The following is a 24,893-nucleotide window of genomic DNA, read 5'->3' as shown; positions in this document are numbered from 1 at the left end:
AAGACTCCAAGACTTTCACAGTGGGTGTGCGTTCAATCCCTGATTGGGGAACCAAGAATCCCACATGCTGTGTGGCCGAAAAAGAAAAAAAAAGATTTGAGTGATATATATGAACCATTTATATGATTTGGGCTTCCCTGGTGGCTCAGATGGCCTGCAATGCGGGAGACGAGGGTTCGATCCCTGGGTAGGGAAGATCCCCTGGGGAAGAAAATGGCAACCCACTCTAGTATTCTTGCCTGGAAAATTCCATGGACGGAGGAGCCTGGTAGGCTACAGTCCATGGGGTCGCAAAGTGTCGGACGTGACTGAGCAACTTCACTTTCACTTTTTACTTTAGTTACTGTAGTTTCAAGGTAAGACTTTATCTAAGTCAAATCCCACAATCCTGTTTTTCTTCCTTAAAATTTCCTTAGTGATTCTTGACTGCTCTTACTTATAAAATTTTTGATCTGTTTGTCAGGTTCCACAAATAAGCCTTTTAGAATTTTTATGGGAATTGCATTACATAAATTGGGGATAATTACCATATTACCAGAATTAACATACTTATAATCTTTTCATTTGTTAGTTGTTTTTTTTTTTTAATGTCAGTTATGTTTGGTCAGTTTTGCCATAGAGTCTCTCCCCGCTTTTTCCTAGCTTAATTCCTAGATACTTATAGGCTTTTTTTGTTTGTTTGTTTGTTTGTTGTTGGCTTGTTTTCTTTTGTTGTTTCTGTAAAGAGTTCACTTCTTGCATCTTTGCTAGTTGCTTGCTGTTGCCTTATAGAACTTCACTGAATTTAATATAGTTTATCATGTATACATCTTACTAAATTCTTAGTTTTTCAGACTGTATAGTCTCTTAGATTTCTCCTGGAATATTCAATTATGTATCCATCTCAAAAATGTTTCTTCTTTCCAGGACTCAGACATGTTTTTTCTTTTCGGTGTTCATTGCTTTTGCCAGCGTAGTGTCGCGTAAGATGGTAAAGGTAGGCATTCTTTCCTTGGTCCTGACCAAATGGGAGCACTTCTGCAGCACTGACTGTAAATTTTGATAAATGTGTTCTATCAGATTAAGGAAGTTCTCTTCTATTCCAAAGTTTCCATAAATGGTTTATTTTAAAATTAAAAATATATATATGGAAAAGATTTTCTTCAGAATTTAAAGTGGAATTAAAAAGAAAACAATATAACACACTGTCTTATCCAGCTTTGATGCTTGAATTCATTGTTCCTTTCCTTTCATCTCAAAAGGCAGTTGAGTAGTTTATCATAATCAGGGATACTCAGATAATACTGCAGTGTCTGTAGCACCCAAAATAGGACCTGGGACTTAGCTGTTGAATGAGTTTTGAATTACCTTTTGCAGATTTCCAACTTAAATTTACTTAAAGAAAAAAGAAGCACCGTTTTTTCCTCTTCTTTTTGTGTCCCTTATGTAAAGCTACTCTTGATGAACCCTTTCCATTTCTCTTTTCCTAATTATGCTTTCTCTGTATTCATTTGCGTGTCCCTCCCCCACCCCCCGTTAGGATCATGGATGAAACCCAAGAAAGTCTGTTACTGATTGGATTTTGATTATTTTCAAATACTCATTTTTTAAACTGGATAAATATTTCCTGTTTTTCTTTTTTTCACTTAGCCCAACCTCAGCGCTTGCCTCAGCTTCAAACTGCAGCACAGGAAAGTGAGGAGGAAATAAGCAAGATAAAGAATGGCCACCCAAGTCTGAGCAATGGCAATGGAATCCACCACGGGGCCAAACACGTATCTGCAGAGAATCGAAGACTTTCAGCACCCGTTTCTCAAAAAATGCATAGAAAAATTCACTCCAGCTTGTCTGTAAACAGTGACATCAGTAAGAAGAGTAAAGTAAATGCTGTCTTTTCCCAAAAGACAGGCTCTTCACCGGAAGGTAAGTGTGATGCATATGCATGTTTTACTTGACCAGATGTAAACTCATATTCACTAAGAACTATTTAATCAAGCAAATGTATGAAGAATGTTACTTTGACTCCAAACAGGAATTTTGGTAAAATGCAACTTCCCCAAAGGAAAGCCCAGGCTATAACGGAAGCATTGGCAGCTGACATCCTGCTTTAATCTGGAGTGAACAGTCATAACTTTAAATATAGCTGCTATACTTCTTTTTAAACCACATTTAAAAATATGAATACCATGTTTTGGTGGAATATGATTGTATGTATTTTTTCAGTCCCTGATTCAGTATGTAAATCTCTGATTCTGAGATACCTGCTTGTATTTTTCAGTTTTTAAATAGGCAAAACTAAAGCAAAAATTTGGTAATTTTCATGCTCTTGACAGAGAAAGGGCTAGGTGAACTCTTGCTTGACTGGCTAGCATCTTCCAGTTGCCAGTGCTGTCAAAGGCAGTGCCCCTCGCCCAGCTCTGCCTTGTTCCAAGCTCATGGTGGTCTGGCCTCTAGATCCTCCCTTAGAGGCACTGGGCAGTGTTCTCTGACCTCTCAAGAATTAGCAATTACCTCATTAATGAAATACTATGAAGCAGGAAAAGTTTTCCTTTATTATAACACAAGCCCATCTGATGGCATTGGGTTTATAACCTACAAACTCCTTTTATAAAAATGACTTGTGAATTTATGTTAAAAAGTCACTTTCCCTCAAGTTCAAGGTCCCATATTTCTCTCAGCATATATGCATGTTCCTCTGCTCTTTCTCTTCTCCTTTTAGCAGTTCATTGGTATCAAAAACTCAAATCTTATACACACACACACACACAAACGTGTGTGTGTGTATATATATATTTTACATATATATAATACAAATATTTTCCTTATTCACTTTTCTATTTAAATTATCATGAAATTTTAAATAAAGGAAATTCTGGGGATGCTTCTGTGAAGTTGGCCATGCTTATTCATCGAGATAAATTGAGTTGTAAATAGGAAATTGTATCGAGAGTTACTAGTCATGAGTGGGAGAAAGGATATTACATTTTGGCTACAGGTGTCTCAAACTCAACTGAGGTAAAGTGTTAGGTTGATCAAATGATATGATAATAAATGGTCTGCATAGTTCCAGGTCAGTGACACTACTTTCCAAACTAATTAGATTGAAAAGGACATGATTGACACTTTAAAATGAGTTTGACATGTAAGCTGCATGGTCATCTCTGAAGCATAGGTAGGCTGTTAACTAAACTGGCTCTCTAAGGAGTTGGGAAGGCAATGCAATTTTCTTTAGAGGATCTTTGCTTCTAGGTGATTGGGTGAAATAATTGAATGCAATTGAAATCTACTTGTTTTATACATTTGACTTTTCCTATTGTGCTCCTAACCTCTAATTTTCCATCTGATATTTACTGATTTTAAAGAATGGTAATATTTGCATGGCAGTCCAACTTGAAATAGCTTATGGAGTTTTACATATTTTTGCCTATTTTTTAATACCATCTCTGAATTTATTTCTAATGGAAGAATGCAGCTTTGTAACTAACATATGAAGAAAGAGGAAAACCAATAGTACATAGTGAAGTGAAGTGAAGTCGCTCAGTCATGTCCAGCTCTTTGCGACCCCATGGACTGCAGCCTCCCAGGCTCCTCCATCCATGGGGTTTTCCAGGCAAGAGTGGGTTGCCATTTCCTTCTCCAGGGAATAGTACATAAATGAAGTAAAATTCTGCCCTCCCTCCCTCTCTCTTCCTGCTTTTCCCCTCTCATGTTCCTCTTCCCCCCTCACCCACCCATCCTTATGGCTGCTGTGGATAAGGGTGGATAAAGGTGTGGATAAGCGAAGTTCCTTGTAATCCTTCTCTTATCACAAAATCTGTTCCATATTGGATTAGGGGAATGAGGAACAGCAAACACCAATGGAATTGTCTAAGTATATTTTACTATGTCCTGCCCACTTATTTCACTGCTTTGCTATACAATTTAACCTGATAGTACCTTTCTTTGTGATTACTTGAATTAAGATGAAAATTCCATTGTCCTATTTCATATTTTCTCAAAGATAGACATTGTCCTGCTTTTTGCTGCTATTTAAGGTTATACCTTCAAATTTTGTTGTTTCTTCTGGCCTTCAGTTTTAAAGGTAAGTTTGTTCTCTGGGACTTTTCTTTTTTTTTTTAAAGAAAATGCTTTGGTTAGAAACTGAAAAAGAAGTTAGTTTCAGTTCCAAGATTCTGTGGTGCTTGCTTTATAGCAGAGCTGCTTTGTTCTCAGAGCAGGTCTTTTGGTGTATAAAATATATGAATCATGGTAAGCAGAAATCTAATGTCTGTGGAATAAAACAATGGCAGAAATTTTTTTTAATTTAAAAAATTTAGTTCAGTATATTGACATATAATTGATTTACAGGGTTGTGTTAGTTTCAGGTGTATAGCAAAGAGATTCATTTAAACATATACATATTCTTTTTTACATTTTTATCTATTATAGGATATTGTAAGATATTGAGTATAGTTCTGTGTGCTATTTACCTGTTTTTATATAGTGTGCATATGTTAATCCCGATTTCCTAATTTATCCTTCCCCCACCTCCTTTCCACATTCATAAGTTTGTTTTCAAAGTCTGTGAGTCTATTTCTATTCTGTAAATAAAGTTAATTTCTATCATTTTCTGAGCTTCCACATAATAAACAGTATCATGATATTTGTCTTTCTGACTGACTTCACATAGTATGAGAATCTCTAGGTCCATTTATGTTTCTGTGAATACCATAATTTCATTCTTTTTATAGCATTATTTATTTTTTATTGTTGAGTAATAGTCCTTTGTATATATGTACAGCATCATCTTTATCCATTCATCTGTCAATAGACACTGAGGTTGCTTCCAAGTCTGGGCTACTGTAAAGAGTTTCTTTAAACAGTGACAGCATTTGGATTTCTGGAGGCCTATATGTGAGAACAGTAGGTCTTGAAGAGGCCTGATTTGTGATACTATTAAAAATGGATAGAAATTTAAAAAAAAATTTTAAGTTTACATTGTTAATGCCTATTCTTACAGCAAAATGAGCAAACAAGTAGCAAAATGGTATTTGCTGAAAACCACAAAAATACTTAACCTTGCCTGGTCTGGCAATCTGTTTTTTTTCTGGATAAACAGTGTTTGTGGTTATGATTTTTGTATTGCACATAAACAACAGTGATAACCAGAGAGGCATTTTTCTGGTTCAGATGATGAAATTAAATGTATAGCTATTTCATAGTGTTTCATTAAGGGCTGCTTTGACGACAGTTTGGGAAACACTGCTATGATGTGAGCCCATTGCTTATACAGAGGTAAGGATTGACTCAGCCTCACAATTGCATCAGTGAGTTGGTGACATCTTTTCATATGTCTTTAATGTGGATTATTTAAGGCTTCAGGACAAATCGACATGGGTTCCATCAGAGTTCTCTTTTTAAGCTATGTTGATTCAGTTACGAAGATTTGTACCATAGATTATTCTAATCTACGTAACTTTTCTACCTGCTTCATGCACATGAAGTCATTTAATCCTCCCAACAGCGCTGTAATTCTATGAACTGTATGTAATTATCTAGTTATAAATGAGGACACTAAGTGAATGCACCAAACTCAATTAGTGCATGAGAGAAATGAGATTCACACCTAGATCATTCTGGCTCCATGGTCTAGCCTCGACACCACTGTGTTAGGTTGCCTTAAAGTTCTCTGAAGAAAGGTAATTTACTGGCCTTTCCAGCATCACATGGGATGTTGATATCATCCCAGCTGTGGGTCAGGCAAGGATCTTGTGATTAGTATACATTTGCCTCCTTTAAACTCTTCCAACTAAAATTTTAAAAGCAATTTTCGTACCTATGTTCTGTGTCCATTTTCCTTCCCTGCTAGACTGTAAGTTCCTGAAGAAGCTTGACTGGGTCTGAGTCGAAATGTTTTTCTTAAATTTACAGTCATGCCCAGTACAATAGCTTCATTGTTAATAAGTGATGCAATGTTTTATTCCAAACCACCTCCATGAAACTAGCACTGGAAAGTAAAATATGTGCTCATACTCATTTAAAATATGTTCTTTTAAAAAGTTCCTTTTATGCAATAGAGGAAAAAAAAATACCCATGTGGGGAAATACTGTATATTTTATTTGAATATTATTAAATTAGTAGATTCCTACTTGTTTGTATAATTAAATATTCATACATACATTACTTCAATTTCTTGATTGCATCACCCAGGTAGAGATTTTTTAAGACATGTTTAAGATTCTTGACCTTTGAAATAATTATAGTATAATTTAGTATCATATAATATTCAAATTGCTAAGAGCTTTCATTAGACTCTAATATGATTTTTTCCTTATAGGAATAGTAAATCCTAACACGTGTGCCAATGATGCTATTATGATTTTGTAAAAACTAAGTTTCAACAAAGATACTTTGAGGAGATTTTATACTTTTTAGTGATATTTGCTATTTAACATATTTCATAGTGGGCTTCTCTTGTGGCTCAAATGGTTAAAAAAAAAAAAGAGAGAGAGAGAAATCTGCCTGCAGTGTAGGAAACCCAGGTTCAATCCCTGGTTTGGGAAGATTCCCCTGGAGAAGGACATGGCAACCCACTCCAGTACGTTGCCTGGAAAATACCACAGACAAAGGAGCCTGGCAGGCTACTGTCCATAGGGTTACAAAGAGTTGGATGTGACGAACACTTTTCACTTTCATCCTGAAACATAGATTAAGTACTTACAGAGAAATTGCATATCTAGTCCCAGCAGTTCATTGAGTATAACTGTTGAACAAGAGTCAGGAGCATCATATGCATGGCAGTACTGAGGATCAGTCTTGTTTTAAATCAGAGAGGCCACATAGCCTAGTGGTCAGAGCACAAACTCTAGAGCCAGTCTGCTCAGTTCAAACATTGGCTTTACTAGTGGCTCATCATGTGTCCTTGAGTAGGTCACTTAACCTCTTTGTACCTCAGTGGCTTACTATAAAATAGGGATAAAATTAGTCACCTATATCATAGGATGGTTGGAAGAGTGTTTGAGTTGATACTGCATTCAGTTTGAGTTATAACAGAGCCTGGCCTGGATGAAGTACTTGGATGCTGTTATCATCATTGTCATGAAGGAGCACACAGGGAAGGAAGGGTCAGCAGTGTCAGCTTTCTAGACAAGGTAATGCCTGGATGGAGACCTGAAGGTTAACAGAAGGAAAGGGAGTTGAAAGAGGCATTCAAAAAGACTGAAGGGGGCCTGTGAAATAAGGTGTTTTGTTCAGAGAACCATCAAGTACTTTGCTGCTGAGGAGTCAAATTAGGAGAGGTGAGACTGGAAGGGATCAGTCCATAGGCAGCCTGGGAAGCCCTGTTGTGCTAATGTAGCCAGATACTTATGATTTCTCTAAAGGGTATCATTTTATGCCCATTGCATATTTTTTTGAAACATTATATTTCTTTTCTCTCCATGATACAGAAATTCCATAGTTGCAATTATGTAAACCCAGAATACTGCTATATAGTAAGCATCTGTACTTTGATCACCTTTATGATCTTTTTGTATTTTAGTAATGAACTATTACCATAGATAAAATGAGGAATTAGTTATAGACTTGGTGAATTGGGAATGCTAAGAAGTTCTTCAGGAAAGCTTTGGACATATATGGATGGACTTCAGCCCAGTCCTCTCCCATTTTACTGGTACCCTCTGCTTGTCTTTAAACTAGCCTCTTGACTTCTTACCTTTATGACTTTTCTCTGTCTTGTGTTTAGATTTTTCTTTCTCCCCTTTGCAGTGTATCTCCCCCTGCATCAGATCATGAGTAGGAGGAGGATAGCCATGACTCTGAGAGGCAGTCTGGGTGGGGCACACAGGCTTCAAAGGAGATGTACACAATTGAGCAGGTCAGTTTGAAAAGCCCACTAGGTGATTCAAATAGGTTCCACCCCCTCCTTCCTTGAGAATCACTGGTAAAAATATCTTTCCTTGACCTCACCACTTCCTCTTCTCTCCTTGCACTTGAAATTGTGCCTTCAACTGCAAGCACACACATTTAACAACATAGCTGACTGACTTTGCCACTTTTCCTTATATTTCTTATAACTTACTTCGCCTTCATGACCTCTCCATATTTTTTTCAGAACTCAAGCATCATCTCCTGATGCCCCAATTTTGGGCTGATTACTCTTCTTTTGGGTCCCCACAGTGTCTTCCAAATACAAAATGAGACTGGAGTTTAACTCTTTCTGCACTAAAATGTAATCTTACTGAAGGCAAAGACTTGGTTTTATCCATCTTTTAGCTTCAAGCACAGAGCCTGGTATGTGACTTATCATAACTATTTAGTAAATGATGAAGCAAGTAAGGGACATAAATTGGAGAACGCAGGCACTTACTCTTCAACATTTCACAGACGTCATAGTTGATATCTCAGAAATCGCTGCAATCCTCAAGGGAGATGAAATGGGGAGATTGAAGGGAGTGCAAATATTTGAGCTAAAAGAGGCCAAAAAAAAAAAAAAAAAAAACTTCGAGAAGTACTAGTACTTTAGTGGAAGGATAATAATAGGACTTCATGATCTGACTATAACATTATAATCTGAGCCTCCAGAAACAAATTTTCTGTGACTTTGGCAAGATATATTGCTGTGTTCCTCAAAATACTTAATGTGCTAGGATGATGTTTTGTTTTGTTTTCTCAGGCACAGTGCCTTCCATTCCATGTCAGAATAATTGTGTGGGAGAAAGGTTTAGAATTCTGCTTTCTGATGCAATATTTGCCAGTCCATTGGAAAATAGGATTTTAATAATTTTCTTTTCTCACCCAGCAAGCTAATTGAAACGGTAATACAAAGAAGAGTGTGTGAATGTGTGTATGGAGAACAGGTATGATCAGCGTTGACTATGTCAAAGTATAAATTATTCTGTACATATAAATCATTGCTTATTTACTTGAAATATTAAGTCAACTGTTCTTTAAAAAATCATCTATCAAATTATAAGTGGTGTTACTTTAGGGCTGAAGGTAAATATTTAAATACACTTCCTTTTGAGTTTAGGAAAAGCACTTTGTAATATATGATCTGTAGTAAGTTATATCCATCCATTTAATGAAAGGCAAAGATTTTACAAGGTTCTAAAGTATATAATTTGAGATTTGAAACAGAAACACCTCAAAACTTCTTTTATACTAGTTGACACCTGAAAGAAGAGATAGACAGCTATCTACTGTGTGTGGACTCCACCTATGGTTGGTTTTGTACACAAGCTTAGACCACTGCTCTAAGAATTTGAATTAGCTTAGCAATGGCACCCCACTCCAGTACTCCTGCCTGGAAAATCCCATGGACGGAGGAGCCTGGTAGGCTGCAGTCCATGGGATCGCTAGGAGTCAGACGCGACTTCACTTTCACTTTTCACTTTCATGCATTGGAGAAGGAAATGGCAACCCACTCCAGTGTTCTTGCCTGGAGAATCACAGAGACGGGTGGGCTGCCGTCTCTGGGGTCGCACAGAGTCGGACATGACTGAAGCGACTTCGCAGCAGCAGCAGCACTCACACAGGAGGTGGGTGAGGAGGAAATAAAACAATGGAGATACAGATAGAGTGGCCGGGAAGCATTGGGGTGTGGGGTAGCTGAGTGAAGAGGCTATTTAGAAACCCAGCTTAGTGGAAAGAATAATAGGCTAAGTGGACAGAAGAACTGAATAACCTAATAACCTTATTAATATATCAGGGTTTTAATTTGTTCTTTGATGGTGAGTTTAGATGATGTTTTCATTAGGTGAAACAGTAACAGCTAAGTGCAGCAGCCAGGCTTATCCTGTATTTCAGTCCATTTTCAACCTCAAGAGTCATGCCGTGTGTGGGCAGTGAAGGTTTTCTTTAGGGTTTCAGGATTGTATCGAGGAGTCCTGGCCCAGAACTAGAGTAGCAGTCAGATTAATGCATTTTAATCAGGATTGTCATTCATTGTCTAGTTCAGTTAGTTCAGAAAGGGAACTGAAATTTAGGAAATCATGAAGAATAGCTGAATATAGTTTGAGGCTGACCATGAGATGAATTGTAGACCTGTTCAGTTTCAAATAATGACATACAATCCAAGAACATTTGGAAATATATAACTGGAACTTCAGAGAAGGAGTTAAAAGCAAGCACACTAATTTCTATTAGTTCTCTTAGAGGAGATATTTGAAACCATGCATCTGGATGGGATTTCTTAAGTAGAGATTTAAGAGCAAAGGTCAGATGACTGAAAACTGAGTGACTCAGGGATCACTGGAGGCCAGCCAGCTTGGTGGAATGGGAGAGTGGGTTTAGCTTGAGCACTGGGGAGACAATGCCATAGAAAGTTCAGACTTTTCTCTAAAAGTGATGTCAGAGTGTGGCTATGGCACTGATAAGATAGCCTAGGGGAGAGGTCAGAAAGCAAAAAGAAGAGGAAGATGATCTGGCCAAGAGGAGTCCACAGGAAACTGGAGAGGGTGGTGTCCTGGATACCAGGGAATAAATGCTTTGAGTCAAGGGAGAAGCTTGCACCAGCTATTGTGACACCTCAGTCGGATGAGAATTGAGATGATTCTATTGAATTTAACCGTGTGGATGTCATTTGGTGACCTAATTAAGAGCCATTTTTGTTTTTCTTTTTTTTTTTTTTTTGCCATTTTTGTAGAGAAGTCAGAATGATACGGGTTGTGGAATGTGATAAAACACACTAATAACAATAGCTCTAGAAAGGCCAATGTCCAAAGAGGTTTTAAGATGGAAAAGATTTCTGTTTATATTTGGATGGAAAGGATCCAGGAGAGAGGGAAAGTTTGAAGATTTAAGAAGGTAATAATGATAACTTTATTGACAAGCCAGCATATCATTTAAATAAATGATATTTAGTGTTTAGATCTAGAGTTTGCATTATAGATCTAGAGTTCGGATTATGTAAATACACATCCATTATCAATGCATGAGAACTGAGCAACCAGAGAAGCATTTACTGAATTGTTAATGTAGGTGACTCCACTCTTTATGGGAGTATCATTGATAACTGCTTTCTAATCATGTCTTCATACCAATTTGGGCTTTCCTGGTGGCTCAGATGGTAAAGCATATGCCCACAATGTGGGAGACCCAGGTTCAATCCCTGGATTGGGAAGATCCCCTGGAAAAGGAAATGGCAACCCACTCCAGTATTCTTGCCTGGAAAATCCCATGGACAGAGGACCCTGGTTAGATGGCTACAGAGGCTACAGTCCATGGGGTTGCAAAGAGTCCGACACGACTGAGCGACTTCACTTTCTTTCACTTTCATACCAAGTTATCCCCTAAAAGTTACTCAAAAAGCATCTAACTCAAGTCCCCACTCCTCCTTCATTCCAAAAGTATTAATTGCATTTGAATGGAAGACACTGACCCAGCAGACATTTATGAATCTGAGTTCCAAATTCCTGATTTGTGTTTAGACCACAAGCTGATGGAAATTAATAGCTTCTTATAATTTAGATTGATAAGGCCCTTAATTGAATTTAATTGTAACTTTTACACATAGTATAGGACAGGAAATAAGACAGAACATAAACAAGTGAGTGAAAGTCGCCCAGTCATATCTGACTTGTTTGCAACCCCGTGGTCTATACAGTCCGTGGAATTCTCTAGGCCAGAATACTGGAGTGGGTAGCCTTTCCCTTTTCCAGGGGATCTTCCCAACCCAGGGATCGAACCCAGGTCTCCTGCAATGCAGGTAGATTCTTTCCCAACTGAGCTATCAGGGGAGCCCAAACAAGTAAACACACAGCTAAAGAGAAGAAAAGTGTGGGAAAGATGAGTAAAGAAATTACTGCAGAATCCAGTAGCTTAACTTTAAAATGTATTTAAAGTAAATTTGTGTTTTAATGTGGTCTGGTGGTGGTGATTTAGTTGCTATAAGTCATGTCAGGCTCTTTGTGACCCCAAGGACTGTACCCCGCCCCCCTCCCCCAGGCTCCTCTGTCCATGGGATTTCCCAGGCAAGAATACTGGAGTGGGTTGCCATTTCCTTCTCCAGGGGATCCTCCCAAAGAGGGATTGAACCTGGGTCTTCTGTATTGCAGGCAGATTCTTTACTGATTGACCCACTAGGGCGGACCTTAATGTGGTCTACTCTTCACTGAATTCCTATCACAAGCAAAAGCTCTAACTTCTATAAATTAATTGTGATTGTCTCTTACACAGTGATCACTTTGGTTTGTGGGCTTTTTTCAGAATCTAACAACAGTTAGGATTTGCAGGTTTCTAAGGTGGTAACAAACACCAGTTAGGTCTCTTATTATTCCTGAAGGTAACAAAAGACCCCAGATACCTTCAGATGTCTTATTCTAAAATGAAATATCTTTAAGAACTAAACAGTAAAGCAGGGCATAGATTATGGAGGGACCTAATGAACCATTTTAAGGATTTTGATTTTGGTTTGAGTGAGGTAGGAAGCCAGTGACAGGGTTTGAGCAGATGATGGACATGATCTGACTCACCATTTTTAAGCATCACCTGTCTGTCGTGCTGAGTGTAGACTGTAGGTACACAGTGGCCAAAGGAGGGCCTGGGGGCCTGCTGTGGGACTCTTGCAGTAACTCAGCTGAGAGATGACAGGGTTGGATCAGAGTGGTAATAGTGAGATAGTGTTGTATATGGATGTATTTTGAAGGCAGAGTAAGATTTATTGAAGGGTGATATTTCAGTGTGAGAGAAAGACGAGGGTTAAGGATGACTCTAGGTTATTTGGTCCGAGCAGTTGAATGTATGGAGTTACCATTAATAGAGGTGGGAAGAACAGGGTTTGGTTTTGAACAATTTGAGATGCCCATTTTCTTTCCAAGTGGGACAGTGAAATAAGCAGTTGGGTAGAGGAGTTTGAAGGTGAGAGGAAAGATCTGCACTCTGAGATGTTTTGTGAGTCATCAAAGTACAGAATGTTCAGTGGATGGGATCTCCTGGGTTGTGGTTCTCAATCCCAGCACCTGGGTATCTGAAGTAAGACCTTCTGGACAAAGGGAGTACAATGTGAAATATCTCTCTGGGCACAGACCCCAGAGAACCTAACTCAAGTGGAGTGGGACCAAGGCCTCAGCATCCTTTAGAACAGGGGTCCCCAACCTCCAGGATCTAATGCCTAATAATCTGAGGTGGAAATGATGTAATAATAACAGAAATAAAGCACACAATAAATGTATCGTGCTGGAATCATCCTGAAACCACCTTCCCACACACAGACCAGTCCATGGAAAAACTGTCCTCCACGAAACTGGTCTCTGGTGCCAAAAAGATTAGTGACCACTGCTATAGTTCTCCACAAGACTCTAACATGCATCAGGGTTAAGAACTACTGCCCAGGAAGCAAAGTCGATTAGCGATGCAAGAACTGAGCTCTAGACCTGTTCAATAAGTCAGAAAATGAACAGACACTATGAAAAAAAATGGGATGAGTAGTCAATGATGGAGGAGGAAACAATAAAGACTGTGTTTCAAGTTGGAGGGAGTGGTCATGTGTCAAATAGCAACTGAGAAGGCCAGTGAGGTGAATAAGAAGTGACCATTGACATCGTCCTGTGATTATTGGTGACCTTCATACTTTTGGTGTGGGATGGGAACAAAAGTCTCACTGACGTGGTAGAGAAAATTAAATATGGCACAGCTAGGCTACTCTCTTCAAGGGGTGTTCATAAAAGAGAATAGTAAAAAGGCTGTGAGCTAAAAAAATATTTTTAGAGATGGGGTACATTGAATTTTCTTGGTAATGAGCTGGTAGAGAAGTAGCTGGTGGATGTTGCAGGACAAGGATGTCCTTGAGTAGCTGAAGCAGAAGAGATCTATTAGAAGGCAGCCCATCTGTAGTTATTGATATCTGTATCTATATCTCATCATCCTGCTCAGATTTTAGATCATTACCAGAAAGTGGCCAGCCATATTTTGAGATTATCTTTCACACTGCCTTCTTTGGTAGGTTCATACACTAAGCACTTGCTATTTATTTAACTGGTGATCTTTCAAATGACCAGTAGGATTTGACATGGTAGATTTACAGTTTTTCAAACTTTCCATCTATAACTGTTTCATCATTTGTAATGATGTAAAATATGCTAGAAGTTTCCATTCATTTTAGAAGAACTTTGAAAAAATTATCTCATAGTTACAATAATAGCACTAGACACTGCATAATACTACAGTTCTCAAAGGAAGAAATTTTTGGAAAGAGATACAGAATGTGCAGGATGTTTGGAATCTTCTGACGAAAACTGGTTGATGACTCATGAGTCTTGTAGTTTGTGAAGTATATACACAAGAAAAATATGATATTAATTTGCCTTCAAATATTTCAGGTGACTACAGTATAAAACTTTTATCTTAGATGCTCATGATAAATCAAAACATTGTTCTTATTTTTGTGTTTCACATTAGCCTAAGTTTTACCACCTTAACAAAAAGTATTTTTCACCTTTTAAAAAATTAGTTCCATTTTTTGAGGATAGAATATAATTATTTACCTCCTCTGACGAACTGAAGAAAATACTGGTGGATAATTTGTATCTCAATTCATGCCATGTAGTCCACCTATTGACAATCTAGAAGAGAAAATTCAAAAATTTAAGGCTAAATAGATTGTTCACATTCCTTTGTCTTTAAAACTATTTTGATAATAGTATATTTTATAGTATTATCTACAGATACTGTAGCTTATTGTTCTTTTTGGTGCTGTTATAATTTTTTTTTTCCTAGTGTTTTGTTACTAGGTTTTTTTCTTCAATTGCTTCCTTTGGGTGTGTGCCCCACCATACTCCCTCTACACTTGGAAGATCTAGTGTTTTATTAGCTAAATAGACACTCAAATGTTTATGAATCGAGAATTGTAATACTGGAGGGAAATTAATTTTGAACAAAGAATTTTTGAAAAAGGAGTCTTAAGGAACAGGAGCATGTCTAGAAGTATGTCTGTTTTGTGCACTCATCAGAGATGCTTCATCTTTAAAGATCTGGTTTGCAAGTCCAGAATTTTGATTGTCTCATTTTGGTTATTTCTCCAAAGCATACGTTCTATACCTCTGTCCACCTGTCTGTTGATCTTTCAACACCCCGCTGTCTTATTTCTTTTTCTTTCTTTCCCTCCTGACTCATTTTATTCCCTTTGCATGATTTCATTCAACAATTTATTGCAGTTCAGAGGAACTCAAATGGCAGTGATTCATGACATTTTGAATAATAATACTTTAATACTCTTTTCAGATAGTTTTATTCTTCTGTGAAGTCACTCAGTCGTATCCAACTCTTTGCGACCCCATGGACCGTAGCCTACCAGGCTTCTCCGTCCATGGGATTCTCCAGGCAAGAATACTGGAGTGGGTTACCATTTCCTTCTCTAGGGGATCTTCCCGACCCAGGGATCGAACCCGGATCTCCCGCAGTGGAGGCAGACGCTTTAACCTCTAAGCCACCAGGGAAGCCTCTTAGTTTGTATGTTTGCAAGATATGACTCTAAAATTCTCTTAAAACCCAAGGCTTAACAACAATTTTTTTTCTAGGTTGAATTAGATTCGTTCAGTTGATTTCTTTCAGAGTATATAGTTACAGTGCTATTTGATTTTTTAAATTGCATTCTTAAATGACACTGCCTGAATCCTAAAACTAATTGAGGTAACACTGAAATACTAGTTTCTCTTAGAAGTTTTCTCAGTAATTTTTAATACTTACATATACTGTTTAACTATCATAGTTTTGAGGACCTTTTATATTTAATTTGTATAAACCTCAACTAGTATAGTATGAAATAGGATAGAGAGGAGCTCATGGTATAAAGTTCCCATATTTCTGAAAAAAACTTGTAAGATGAAAATTTTTTTTTTTATAGAAAGTTTCAGTTGAATACACAAGGAAGCTATTTGAAAACTGTGTTTATGATCCTCCAGTTCATAAGTTTTTAGCTTTGGGAAGAACCCATGGTGTTGATGGGGGGCCGGTGGGGTGGGTAACCTTAATGTCAGTAACCTTTAAACTTTGAAGGAAATTCTAAATGTTACTTAATTATAGATGAAAGCAATAAACAAGTTTATGGTTATTACAGAAATCATGAAGTATTAGTTATGTTAATCATTACTTTAAAATCCTAGTACTTATCAGATCATCTCTAGGTCTTGTTTTTAATATGTTAAAAAAGAAGTACTTATAATATTAAAAGCTGAATTATAATAACTGTTTCAACATAAGTGGTTTCCATTGAAATCATCGTATTTCATTTTACACATTTAAAAATATTATTTTGTGTCCATGACATTGCAAATAAATAAGAATCCCTGCCCTAGTGCCCTTTGCATCCTAAGCATTCTTTGTAGTATAAATTTCCTTTTTATACTACAAGTAACGTACTTGTTTTGTATACTTACATTTCTGTGTGCATGTTGTATAAGACAGAGAACGCATTTTTGTAAATAACTTTTTAATTTTTACTCATATTAAGATATATCCAAATTTCTACTTTAAAAATCATATTAAATACTAAATTCTTAAGTAACTGTTGTTTGTAGTTGTCTCTGTATTTTAGTGATATTCTTTTACCAAGGCATTGTCAACAATACCAGGGCATGGAGAAAATTAACTCTGTGGTTTTTTTCTGCCACCGTTTTAGTGATCTTAATGTAATGCTCCATAAATAGGTATGGGAGAAAACAGATGAAAGAATCAAAGTCAACAATCTGGTGGACAATGTGTTTCAGATTAATCTTCTGAAAGGATTTTAATTGATAGGTAGCATAGTGTGGCCTCAGGCCCCCCTCCCAGCACAGGTTCTTGGTAACATGTAAGGTCTTCCCTACTACTTGTACACTTGACTGAAGGGAAAATGGAAGGTGGTAGACATCTATCAAATGGATATAGGAACCAATTAGAAGAAAATAAAAGAATAAGTAATAAACAGTTTGCTCAGGGAAACTAATCCAAGTTCCTATTTTGAAGGGGAAAATTCATACAAATAAATAGTAGTTGTCTCCTAAAGATTGAGAAATCCAAGAGTTTGGGGGAGATGTGCAGATAATTGAAAGAAAAGAGCAAAATGGACTTATATCCTATGACATATTAAACCTGCTTAAATTTCTACTCTGACTTCTCTTGGGAAATCAAATTGGAGAAACCAGACTCTCTTGGGGAATAACATCCCTATACATCACATATTTAAATTTGACACTAGAAGTTAAGTTTATTTTTTCTTAATAATTATGTTCGGTGAGGAATGCAGAAATTGCATTTGGAATGACAGAAGAGTAGTTACCGTAGAAAGAACTTTTCAACATCTGTAGTAGCTATCTACCATAGGAGGTGGCTTACTCTATGCGTTCTATAGAGTAGAGTGAAAGGAGAAGGAAAACCAAAAGGAAGCTTTGTCTCAGGGCGTGCAAATGAGCTTCAAGTCAACAGGTCTGTCATGTTCCCAGGCTTGTGGACTGAATTCTGTACAGCCGTCCTATTTTACCCTTTAACCTAGTGCCTTTGATTACTGTTGTTACTTTGTAATATAGTTAGAAATAAATATGAACATACTTGTTCTTGAACCCCAGTTGACCATTTTATAATTATATATATGAGTATATATGCAATGATATTTAATATATATACTAGTATTTTATATAAAATATATATATTAAATACATACATATATTTAATGTAATACTATATTATACAATGTAAATATAAAATATTTAAATATATACTTGGAATATGTATATTTATTTATATTTGGATCTCTTGACAAATCTCCTAACTTCAGACTCTGTTATTCTCTCATACTTGCCTTTCAGAACCCCAAGTCTAGATTGTCTGTCATTTTACCTTCTCTCTGTACCAAGGAGCTGAGTAGTACTCACAAAGCCTTGATATCCATAAAGCTGCTGTAAATACCCGGTGTGTCTTGGATCTCACCTTGATTCGCACATTGCCTCAGGTATCTGGATACAGCAGCAAACTGCAGAGCCAGCCTCTCCCACCTTCCACAGCGACTGTCTCATTTTGTTGCTACTCTTTCAACAAAGTTCTCTGAAACTTTCCCTCACTCTGCATGGGAAGAAGAGTCCGGCTGTGTTTCTACTCTCTTGTCAATCTCCTCTGCTACTCACCTTACTCAGTCCTTTCCTTAAACGCTCTCGTTCCCTCACATCTCTACATCTCTTCTCTTTTCATTCTGGACGTTCTCCCTGGGCAACTTGATTTTATTCACTCTTAAGAATTACAGCCTCCAGCTCTTACCATCTCCCAAGCTCTAGATCAGTGTTTCAAGCCACCTCTTGGGCATCTCCCTTTGAGTGTTCTCAGAAGCAAACTACCTCTGTTTTTTCCTCAGTAAATGGCTCCAGAGCCAGGAAGTCACACTTGACTTTTCTTCTTGTCTAGGGTCTTATCAACGCCTTCTAATCTCACCTTCTTATTCCTCACAGTCATCCTGCTTGACCCCACTGACACCATATTACTACCACTGATGCTGTCCCTGCCTCTCCATTTCTGAAATGGAAAATTTAAGCTTTCTACCTGGTTTTCCTGCTCCAACAATAGACAGCAACTCTTATCTCTAAAACTATCATATTCTTGCCTCTGTTTCTTTACATAGTCTCCCCACTACCTGGATCCACCTTTGCTTTCTCTTCACCTAACATGCCCTCTGACCATCTGCCCCTGGGACTTAGCCCAACTTAGACTCAACTTGTATTCAGCATCAGTTAACTTTCTGCTCTGCTTTGACTGCTTAACTTTGAATGCTCTGCTTAACACTGCTTTGTGTTAAGCCTAGCAGTGCCTTTGCTCCAGGCCAAGAAAAGACCCTGAGCTAGACTTTGGAATCTATTGTCTATAGATAATTGTACATTATATAATCATAGAAACTTAGTGCTTGAAAAGAATTTGGAGATCATTCCCGCCTCACTGTTTGCATATGGACACTGAGTGAAATACTTGTTAAAGGTCAGGTAACAGAACCTAATAGTGACAGTTAAGTCTGTCTTGCTAAGTTGCTTCAGTCGTGTCCGACTCTCTGTGACCCCGTTGACAGCAGCCCACCAGGCTACCCTGTCCCTGGGATTCTCCAGGCAAGAACACTGGAGTGGGTTGCCATTTCCTTCTCCAATGCATGAAAGTGAAAAGTCAAAGTGAAGTTGCTCAGTTGTGTCCGACTCTTAGCGACTCCATGGACTGCAGCCTATGGGATTTTCCAGGCAAGAGTACTGGAGTGGGGTGCCATTGCCTTCTCTGAAGTCTGTCTTAACTGACTGGAAAACAGGCTTTAATTTTCCAAATCCTAATAAACAGGATGATGCTTAGCTGTGCTACTCTTGAAGATAGCAAAGTAATTATAAAATGAAACATCTTTGCTTTTATGCCCCCAAGAAGGTCATTTCCTGTAGCTAGAAGCCTACTCAAAACCAAACATTCAAACAGCAACAACCACCACAGGCACTTAGAGCATTTCTTTTGGTAGTTCTGGCATTTACTGCCTGAACTGTCATAGTAGGAATGCGCTGTGGTGCAGGAAAACCTCAACTGGGGAGTGGCCTTGATGAGGTGCAGAGGATTAGGAAGCAACCAAGTACTGAAAAGAGAATTTTTATATTCTTTTGCACAATTTAAAGTATTACAAAAAGGCTACAGATTTTTTTTTTTTTAATTAGAAAACCAGGCTTATCTACTCTTGTCGATTAAAGAGTATTGCAAACAATGTGATCATAGATTTTTCTTGGCTCTGGAGTTGTTTGTATACTAAATTAAGGTAGAAGTATTTATACCTTATAATTTCAGTGTTCTGCTGCCCTGTTCATCTTTGACTTGTGTTGGTGTCTTAAAAAAAGAGAAAATCGGATGATATTGAGAGAGAACATGGGTGGAGAGAGCACACGATGTGGGAAGAGGAACAATGCCATCATTGATTCACAAATTAATTCCATAAATAACAGGATTTACCTCCTGTGCACAGCTTTGACATGTGCTTTGGTGTCTAATTTTGCCCTAACGTTTTGCTCGGCTTGTTCCCCTTCATCTTGCCTGCAGTGTCTGTTAGACTGCTGAGCCTCTTTGGTTGGGGCCTGGCTTCTCTGCCAGGGCCTGGGAGCACACCCTGGGCCTTCTCAAGTGAGGCTCATCCTGCCTGTGTGAGGCCTGTGTGTCCTGCTGGGATGCTGCCCTGCCTCCATGGGGGCTGCAGGAACTGCTGGGGCCCCCCAGCCCCTCGGACTCCTGCTAAGGAACGCTCGGGTGGCTGAAGTGGTGTTGTGTCTGGTCCCAGTCCTGCGGATATTGGCAGCTTCCTCTTAGTGTGTTTGTTTACTCCCATGCTGCCACAAAAACCTCACATCACGTGGCCAACCCTGGGGACTCTCGAATAGCCACTGATATTAGCCTACAAAATTCCAAATGGGGAGTACTGATTCCAGATGGTGACATAGACTATCCTAAACTCACCTCCTCCCAAACACATACCAAATATATAACTCAAGAAGATTAAAGTTCCTCTGTAAAAAGGACCTTGGAGACTTGAGGTTTGGAAGCTGAACAACTCCTAAACATTAGGCAAATGAGAAAAAAAACCTACATCAAAGCAATTAAGTGGAGCTGAGACAAAATCTTGGTATAGTGACCCACAGTCAGAGGAAACTCAAAACCTGGAGCTTCTCCCTGAGGGTAGGGGGTTTAAACCTCATATCAGAGACTTTTAAGACCTGCAGAGAGATAAGTTCCCAAAACATATAAGGTTTGAAAAACCAATGATACTCTCCTTGCATGAGATCCACACGGTTACAGTGACTGAAAAATAGCTCTTAAAAGGGCTTGCTTGCTTTGACTCACCTGTCACCGGTGCAAAGACAACCAATTGAGAGGTGCCAGACAATATGTGAACGAGACCTATTTGCTTAACTTTAAATGTCAACCCGAGGGACAAGCATGTAATACACACACATCTAGGGCCTATTGAAGTTCTCTCTGGGGACAGAGGCTGGCGGGCACCATCTCTGTGTTCCCCTCCATCCAGTTCACTGGTATCTCCCATTAAGGGAACTTGTACCCTTCTCTGGGGCTTTTCCTGGTGGCTCAGATGGTAAAGAATCCGCCTGCAATGTTGGAAAACCAGGTTCAAACCCTGATATGGGAAGATCCCCTGGAGAAGGGAATGACTACCCACTCCAATATTCTCGCCTGGAGAATTCCATGGACAGAGGAGCCTGGTGGAGTATAGTCTGTGGGGTTACAAAGAGTTGGACATGACTGAATACCTTGATTCTTATGCGTGCTCCCCAGAGTTATCTGTATATCACCTGCCTCTGATAGCCACTGGGACTCCTACAGCGTACTACCTCACGCCAGTCAGAATGACCCTCCTTAAAAAGTCTACAAATGCTGGAGAGTGTGGAGAGAGAAAGGAACCCACCCGCCTATACTGTTGGTGGGAATGTAAATTGGTGCAGCCACTATGGAAAACAATATGGAGGTCCTCAAAGAAACTAAAAGTTGAGTTGCCATATGATCCAACAATCCCACTCCTGGGCATATACCCAGACAAGACTAATTTGAAAAGATTACTTGCATTCCTGTGTTCATGGCAGCATTATTTACAGTAGCCAAGACATGGAAACAACCTAAATGTCCATCAGCAGAAGATATGGTACATATATTCAATGGAATACTACTCAGCCATAAAAAAGAATGAAGTAATGCCATTTGCAGCAACATGGATGGCCCTAGAGATCATCATACTAAATGAAGCCAGAGAGACAAATACTATATCACTTATATGTAGAATTCAGAATTCTGTACAAATAAACACATCTATGAAACAAAAACAGACTCACAGACATAGAGAACAGACTTGTGGTTTTCAGGGGGTGAGGTGAGGTAGGAAAGAAAAGGAATGGGAGTTTGAGGTTAGCAGAGGCAATCTTACATATAAGATGAACAATGAGGTCCTATTGTATAGCACAGGGAACTATATCCAAAATCCTGTGACAAACCAGAATGGAAAAGAATATGAAAAATTATATATATAATATATATATGTATAGTTGTATAACTGAATCTCTTTGCTGTACACAAATTAACGCATTGTAAATCAACTATCTATATATATATATATATAAAAACTGGAATATTCATAAATGTGCAATGATTAGACAGCATGCTATTGAATAACCAGTGAGTCAAAGAAGAAATCAAAAGAGAAATAAACTACCTTGAGACAAATGAAATGGAAATACAACATATCAAAATTTATGGGACAAAGCAAAAGCAGTTCTATGTGGAAAGTATATACTAATAAATGCCTACCTCAAGAAACAAGAAAAATCTCAAACAGCTTAATTTATACTGCAAGGAACTAGAAAAATAAGAACAAAGTCTAAAGTTAGTAGAAGGAAGAAAACTACAAAAATCAGAGTGGAAATAAGTGAAATAGATAGACTCACCAAGAGAGATGACTCAGAATCAGAAAAGTAAACATAAATGATACCATATAAAGGAACATAGGATCCTATGAACAATTATATTCCAAAAAATAGACAACTTGGATAAATTTCTAGAAATATGCAGCTTATTGAGTCAAGAAGAAGTAGAAAATCCAAAAAGACCTATTTTGGGGAAGGAGATAGAATCAGTAATGAAAATTAAAAAAAAAAAAAAAAATCCTTCCAATAAACAAAAGTTAGAACCAGATGGCTTTATTGGTGAATTCTTCCAAAATTTTAAGGAAGAATGAATACCAGTCCTTCTCAAACTCTTCCAGAAAATAGAAGAGGAGGGAATACTTGCACATTTTTATGAGACCAGCATTACTCTGATACCAAAAATAAACAAAGACACCAAAAAAAAAAAAAAAATTACAGGACACTATCCTTGATGAACAAAGATGCAAATATCCTCAACCAAACAATAGCTAACTGAATTCAATACATCAAAAGGATCTTACACCACGATCAACTGGGGTTTATTCCAGGGATACAAGTATGTGATTCAGCATCCACAAATCAATCAGTGTGATACACCACATTAACAAAATGGAGGATAAAAATCATGATCATCTCAATAGATGTAGAAAAAACATTGGACAAAATTCAACATCCTTTGTGATGAAAATTCTCAAAAAAGTAGGCATAGAGGGAGCATACCTAAATATAATACAGGCCATATATGATATGCCCACCACTAACATATTCAACAGTAAAAGCTGAAACGGTTTCTTCTGGGACTGGGAACAAAACAAGGATGCCTATTCTCACCACTTTTATTCAGCATAGTACTGGAAGCCCTAGACAGAGAAATTAGGCAAGAAAAAGTAGACATTCAATTTAAAAAGAAGTATAAATGCCTCTGTTTGCAGATGACATGATCTTATGGATATATGGAAAACCATGTATAGACACTTCCAAAAACTATTAGATCTAATCATTGAAGTCAATGAAGTTGTTGTATCCAGTATTAATATTAAAAAGTTTGTCCCATTTCTGTACACTAATAATAATCTATCAAACTTAAAATAATCCCATTTATAACTACATCAAAATGAATACCCAGGAATAAATTTAACCAAAGAAATGAAAGACCTCTATACTGAACACTATAAGACATTGATGAAAGGAATTGAAGAAAAATAAATGGGAAGATACTTGTGCTTATGGATTAGAAAAATTAATAATATTAAAATGTCCATACTATCCAAAGCAATATACAGATTTGGTGCAATCCCTGTCAAAATACCAATGGCATTTTCCACAGAAATAGAACAAGCAATTTTGAAATTTGTATGGAACTACAAAAGATCCAGAATAGTCAAAGCAATCTTAAGAAAGGAACAAAACCAAGAAATCATGTGGTCTGATTTTGACTATGATACAAAATTATAATAAAAAGCAGTATGGTATTGGCATAAAAACAGGCACATTAACTGATGAAACAGAAGAGCGAGCTCAGAAATAAGCCCACAGATATATGGTCCGTTAATATGACAGAGGAGGTAAGAATATACAACAGGGGAAGGACAGACACTAATAAATGATGCTGTGAAAACTGGATAGCCACATTCAAAAGAATGACACTGGTTATATCAAAAGACATAACCACTATCTTATACTATAGACAAAAATTATTATAAGACTGAAGACTTGAATTTAATGCCTGAAACTATAAAACTCCTAGAATAAAGCATAGGTAGTCAGATCCTTGACACAGGTCTTGGTGATGACTTTTTAGATTTGATCCAAAAATCGAAGGTGTTGCATTTAAAGCAAAAATAAACAAGTAAGGGTACTTCAGACTAAAAAGTTTATTCAAGACGAAACCAGCGACAAAATGAAAAGGCAGTCTACTAAATGGGAGAAAGTATATGCAAATTTGGATTAATATCCAAAGTATATAAATAATTCCTATAGCTCAATAGCAAAGAAACAATATGATTTAAAAACTACAATGAGATATCACTTCACACCCATTAGAATGGCTGTTTTCTAAAAGACAAGAAATAAGAGTTGGTAAGATTGTGGAGAAAAGGGAAGCTTGTGCACTATAGAAGAGAATGTAAATTAGTAGTCACTACAGAAAATAGTATGGAGTTTTCTCAACATAGAGTGACCATGCGATCCAGCAATTCCACTTCCAGGTATTCATCTAAAGAAAATAAAAACACGAATTCGAAAACATACCCCAGTGTTCATTGCAGCATTATCTACAATAGCCAAGATATGGAAATAGCCTTAAGTGTCCACTGATTGATCAATTGTTAAAGAAAATACGGTGTATATTATACCATGGAATATTATTTAGCCATTAAAAAGAAGGAAATCTTGCCATTTGCAACAACATGGATGGGCCTTCAGAGCATTATGCTAAATGAAATAAATCAGACAAAGACGAAATATCATTATGGTCTTATATGTGGCATCTTAACAACAGCTATAGATGAAAAGACCAGGTTGCTGGCGGCCAGAGC

At 37.7% G+C, this 24,893-nt stretch overlaps 1 protein-coding gene across 2 annotated transcripts in view; it reads left to right on the top strand.

Moving 5' to 3' along the window:
- MDFIC (MyoD family inhibitor domain containing) overlaps positions 1 to 24,893 on the top strand; it is a 98,389-nt gene that overhangs the window by 60,906 nt on the left and 12,590 nt on the right. For both annotated transcript variants that reach the window (XM_070787807.1, XM_070787806.1), the window contains exon 4: positions 1,630 to 1,902. In XM_070787807.1, coding sequence (XP_070643908.1) covers positions 1,630 to 1,902 — 273 coding nt within the window. The remainder of the gene's footprint in view (positions 1 to 1,629; positions 1,903 to 24,893) is intronic.

The sequence above is a fragment of the Bos indicus genome, chromosome 4 (assembly GCF_029378745.1).
Source record: "Bos indicus isolate NIAB-ARS_2022 breed Sahiwal x Tharparkar chromosome 4, NIAB-ARS_B.indTharparkar_mat_pri_1.0, whole genome shotgun sequence".
Lineage (NCBI taxonomy): Eukaryota > Metazoa > Chordata > Mammalia > Artiodactyla > Bovidae > Bos > Bos indicus.
Note: the sequence above shows the minus strand (reverse complement) of the source record. Positions and strands in the feature narration are given on the sequence as shown.